Below are 5,483 nucleotides of genomic sequence, written 5' to 3' on the forward strand. Positions count from 1 at the left end.
CATGTTCCTAGAATCCACCAAACTCCTCCCCACCTCAAGGAATACTGAGCTGAATCAGTCTTTCAAAAAAAGATGTTTTTAAGTGGAGGGCATTTGGGGAGCCTGGGTGGCTCAGTCGGTTGATCATCTGCCTTCAGCTCTGGTCCTGATGTCAGGGTCTTGGGAACGAGCCCCACGTCGGGCTCCCTGCTCATGGGGGAGTCTGCTTCTCCCTTTGCCTCTGTTCCTCCCCCCACTTGTGCTTTCTCTCAGATAGATAATATCTCTAAAAAATAAATTAAAAACAAAAAACCTCTCTAAGTGGAGGGCATTTATCCAGAGCGGGCGGCTGCAGACAGCGCTGCGGAATAGCTCCAGTCCTAGCCCCGGCCCCTCCCCCAAGCGAGCCCACCTGCAGAGACGTGGCTCTTCAGCTTCCCCCAGGCCCTTCCAGTGCCTCTCTGGCACCGGAAAAAAGTTAGATTCCGTTCTCTCTCTGTTCCCTGCGAATGTGAAGGATCTAGCTTCTGCAGAGAGCTCTCTCCCAGCACTGAGTGGACCAGGAGAGTTCTTGACCTGGCCTGACATTAGAATCGCCTGGAGAAGGCTACACACGGAACAGCCCTGCTCACCAACCAAGCACAACCTCGGAGCAGCAGTCCTGGGCGGCGAGTGTGCAAGCGGGTAGAAGACTTGGACGTGACACTTGGGATGGTCAGAGTCGGGGACATTGTTTAAGTTTTAAAAGATCTTATTGATCCCGGGGGAGGGAGAGGGACAGGCACACTCCACGCAGAGCACACAGCCGGATGTGGGGCTCTATCTCGTGACCCAGAGATCATGACCCGAGCCCAAAGCAACAGCCCCACGCAGCCAAGAGTCAGAAGCTCAAGCAGCTGAGCCACCCAGACGCCCCAAAGGGTCAGGGACATTTTTAGGAGCACACGTGTGCTCCTACCATACCCCGGGCCTTCATGGTAGAGATTTGCAAGTGTTCACTTACTCTTTACTGTGAAGAGGGGTGCTCCTCCCACAGGCTTGTTTAGAAGCACTGGCAGGATAGCCTGATACCATTTGTATTTATTTAGTACTTATAATAACAGGGAAAGACCCATAAATAACATACATGGCAGCTGTTGAACAGAAACAGGGACCAGGCATGATCCAGTTTTAAAAAATGTATTAAAATGTCTCTTTGCAACTAACAGGGTCATCTTACCATCTGAGGTGGCCACATCAGCATTTTGCTAACTGGGTTTCAACGAACTACAAACAGAAAATCCCAGTCTCAAGATTTCTATCCAACTAGAACTACACTCTGCGATAAGAGATGGGGGATGGGGGCACGAGGGAGAAGGACAGGTGTTTTCTTGCAGACTCTTTCCGGACGTAGAACTTGTGGGTGCTGTCACTAGGGTGCTGTCCTTTGCGCCCCCACCTCCGCCCCGAGTTGGTCAGAACCAACGCTCTTGTTACAGGGTTCTTGTCTCACGGAGTCGAAGAATGAATCTCATGGACACAAAAGAGTGAAGCGAAAGTTTATGAAGTGAAGGTGGGAACAGAAAGGAAGGAAAAAGCTCTCTCGAGTGAGAGGGGTCCCAAATGGGTTGCCCCTGAGGGATTTTATGGTCGGTGTTTTATAGAAAACCAACCAGGGAACTTCAGTCTTCTCGACGTCACCACCAAGAGCACCATTACTTCTCCTTTGAATATCTCACCTCTGATATTTAAGACAAACGAGGTGCTCTGGTTACATTCGCTTATCTCTGGTTTCCTTACACCCCGGCATTTTTGGGATTTGTGGTGAGGCTGATCAGGTAGCCCCCTACCCCTCTCCCCCTACCTAGCCCCGCCTGCCCCTTACTCACTCTCATCGTAACTTCCAGGGTTTGCACCCTCCACCCTGCACTGGACCCCCCACATCACTGACTGATGTGGCTCCCTGACTCTGACCTCTGTCTGACCTTGCTCCTGACTCGTAATGAAACTCTCAGGTGTGTGTACCCAGACTGGGCTCGATTCTGCTCACTGATCATGCCCGCCGTCTTCCCATTCCTGATCCTGGATCTACTTGGTCTTTCGTTCTTTCCATTACCATGAATGGAGTGGGTGCCTACTGTATACCAGAAACCTACTGTGTACCAGGCACTGTAACAGGTGTTTTGTAAACATTATTCCTATTATCCACACGCTACAAAACAGATATTGTTCCCACTTTGCAGCTGGAGAAAGATTACTACTCAAGGTCCGGTACTGGTAGGTACAGGGTGGGATCCAGGCCAGACACAGGTGGTGACTCAATTCCCCCATCAGCAGAAGTCCCTTTCGAAGGGGTGGGGTTTAACTTGAACATATGTGCATCTGAAAGTGTGAACAGGGTCTTCCTGAGGTCTTTGAAGAGCAGAGTAGACGAGTCTAAGAAGCCCTATTCCTTTAGTTAACTCCAAGTGCTAATAGCTGAAAACAAACTTTCCAAATCTGTAGTAAGAAAACCCACAATAGGGGCTCCTGGGTGGCACAGCAGTTAAGCGTCTGCCTTTGGCTCAGGGCGTGATCCCGGCGTTCTGGGATCGGGCCCCACATCAGGCTCTTCTGCTACGAGCCTGCTTCTTCCTCTCCCACTCCCCCTGCTTGTGTTCCCTCTCTCGCTGGCTGTCTCTATCTCTGTTGAATAAATAAATAAAATCTTAAAAAAAAAAAAAAAGAAAACCCACAATAAAGTTATAAAAATATTTTATTTAAACATTAAGGAAAAAATTATACATACTTAAAAATGATTAAAAGTGTTTTATGTTAAACAAATGCTAGAAACCCAGTAATTTACACATGATAAAATCTAAAGTGATAGGAACACATAAAATGCTTTCAATTGGTCCTCTCACCTAACAGGACTGTTATAAAAATGAGATACGTAGTAATTGCTGAAGCTGGGTTAAAGGCACAGGACACGATCATTCCTTTATATACACCCAGAGATCGTACACGACCAGAGTGAACAGTTTATCTGCAATCTGGGGAGGACTCATGTACCTATAATGAAACGCTGCTTAAATATTTACACCAATACTTTCTTCAATGATTCAAACAGACTAACACTGCAAGCTAATTACTTCTATTTTGAACAGGATATTTCTATTTTGAATTTGAACAATCCATTAATTATTAAGAATAGGCAAATGAGCTCGAATTTATTCTGATTCCAACCAGACTGCAAAGTTATAATTTTTCCCAGGAAACCACTCACTCTCTAGACGCAAAAACACACTGTAGCATTTCCATTACATCTGCGGTGCTTGCCGCCGGCTGGAGGTGGAAGTGATCACACGGATACGCTCTAAAACCTGAAAGGAAACGAACACTGATAGCCTACGGGAGACATTCTATCTTCAGCTGCTGGATCTGTCGTTAGCAGCACAGTTTAGCCCCCATGCCCACATCTCTGGCCCTCTGTTACCAGATACAAATCCACGGCAGCAGGAAGTCAAAACTGAACAGCCAAAAACGTAAGGACATCAGGGGGAAGGGGAGAGGCGGGACACGTGGCCAGGTGAGGTGACGTCTCGTGGAGACACACCTCAAGCGGGACAGAGGCCAGGTGGCCTCAGACACAGCACAGCGTGTGGAGTGGACACTGCACCCCAGTCCCCAGCGTGGTCAGGGCCATGCCAGCGCCGACTTGCAGCCTGGCCGTGATGACACGTCCGTTTTTCCTTTACGTGGATATACTGACTCTCCTTTAAAACGCCAAAGGGAGGGCGCCTGGGTGGGTCAGCCAGTGGCGCGCCTGCCTTTGGCCTGGGTCGTGATCCTGGGGTCCTGGGACTGAGCCCCGCATCAGGCTCCATGCTCAGCGGGAAGCCTGCTTCTCCCTCTGCCTGCCGCTCCTCCCACTAGTGCTCTCGCTCTCAAATAAATAAAATCTTTAAAAAGAGAAAATAAAACTCCAAAGGGAGCACATGCTGTTAGCTGAAACCAGTTTGCTTTAGCACCCCAATCATTTACTTAGTGTATACTGACTTTTACTTCTCTGGGCCTTTTTTCACGCCTGTAAACTGAGGCACCAAGTACATTTCCTCCACGCCCTGAAGTAAGCAACGTGAAGGGACAGGCTGCCTCGGTCTTTTTCACCGTGTCCCTCAGCACATAGAGGGAGTACTCTCAGTACATATTTGTGTGATAAATGGGGCATCTGATACTCGACAAACAGACCCCACCATGTAATGCAGCGGGCCCAGGGGGGCAGCTGTCAGTGGGGAGGAAGAGATTCTATAAGGAACATGGGAGGAAAAGGCTGACATGCCATCCGTTGGGAAGCCGCCAGAACAGTCAGAGTGGGTTAGAGTGCCCGTCCTTCCTACGTTCCCATCCTGTCAGAGCAATCTAGCCCGTCGTCACGTGTGTATCAGCTGGCAAAGCCGACCTCAGGAGAAAATGCTCTACTGTGTGAACTTCTCTACCCTGGCAGGTGTGAGTACCGTCTTGGTGACATCTCTCAGGGGTGGGTGCTTTATCTAAGCAGCAGTCGTGCAGAACGACAGTATGCAAAGGGAAGGGGTCTCAGTCCCTCTTATCTCAGAGCTCAGTGAATGAACAGGTGCTAAGCAGTCTGCTATTGCTGGGCTGCCACCCGAAAACTGTCGTAAAAGACACTGTTCCAACGAGTTCAATATCAGAAATCCCAGTCCAGAGCTCCTACCTTTAGAAATCATCCAAGGAGTGAGATAAGCATCACAATGCCCATAAACTGGGTAAACAACACCAGCGGGGTGAGGACGGACCACACGTGCCACAGAGCAACGTTGAAGCTGAAAAGGACAAACGCACACGGTTAGCCGCTCCAGCTGCAGTCTACGCACGCGTCCCAAGGTGGGATCTAGATTGAGGGAACCCACTCCTTTCTCAGTTCACTTAGCCAGCAATTTTCTATGCAGGTCCTGTTTCTCGGAGATGTGATTGAGCCCATACTGGAAATGTCACAAACTCTTCCAGAAGCCTGGAACTGGAACCGCTGACGGTCCTCCTGCAGAGCTGCCCAAGAGGAACCCGAGGGTCTAAAAGTCAGTGTCTTGTGATGGAGCAGGAAGGACAATGGCTACAGCCTGCTTTTCCGATCCACACGCCATCAAACGATCATGGTCAAAACAGTTTCAATTTTTTATTAGAAACAGAATGAGGGGGGCGCCTGGGTAGTGCAGTCATTAAGCGTCTGCCTTCGGCTCAGGGCGTGATCCCGGCGTTCGGGGATCGAGTCCCACATCAGGCTCCTCCGCTGGGAGCCTGCTTCTTCCTCTCCCACTCCCCCTGCTGTGTTCCCTCTCTCGCTGGCTGTCTCTCTGTCACATAAATAAATAAAATCTTAAAAAAAAAAAAAAAGTAGAGAAGAGAGTAATTTACACATTGTATTGACCAATATTTAAGGAGTGGAAAGTTCACAAATCTTCCTAGAACGATGAGAGAACTTTCATTTTTTACCTCCCTGAGGCTCCCTTTTGAATATATAAATG

The 5,483-nt window shown here is 49.0% G+C and overlaps 1 protein-coding gene across 2 annotated transcripts in view; it reads right to left on the minus strand.

Annotated features, from left to right (window-relative positions):
- Nucleotides 1–2,720: 2,720 nt before the first annotated feature.
- TMEM128 (transmembrane protein 128) overlaps nt 2,721–5,483 on the minus strand; it is a 10,870-nt gene continuing 8,107 nt past the window's right edge. The window contains exons 4-5 of one of the 2 annotated variants that reach the window (XM_034672132.1): nt 4,676–4,784; nt 2,721–3,320 (exon numbers count right to left, since the gene is read on the minus strand). In XM_034672132.1, the coding sequence (XP_034528023.1) occupies nt 4,685–4,784 (100 nt within the window). In that variant the 3' untranslated portion in view covers nt 2,721–3,320; nt 4,676–4,684. The remainder of the gene's footprint in view (nt 3,321–4,675; nt 4,785–5,483) is intronic. The other variant, XM_011229968.3, reaches the window with a different exon arrangement.

This window comes from Ailuropoda melanoleuca, chromosome 11 (assembly GCF_002007445.2).
Source record: "Ailuropoda melanoleuca isolate Jingjing chromosome 11, ASM200744v2, whole genome shotgun sequence".
NCBI classification, from domain to species: domain Eukaryota; kingdom Metazoa; phylum Chordata; class Mammalia; order Carnivora; family Ursidae; genus Ailuropoda; species Ailuropoda melanoleuca.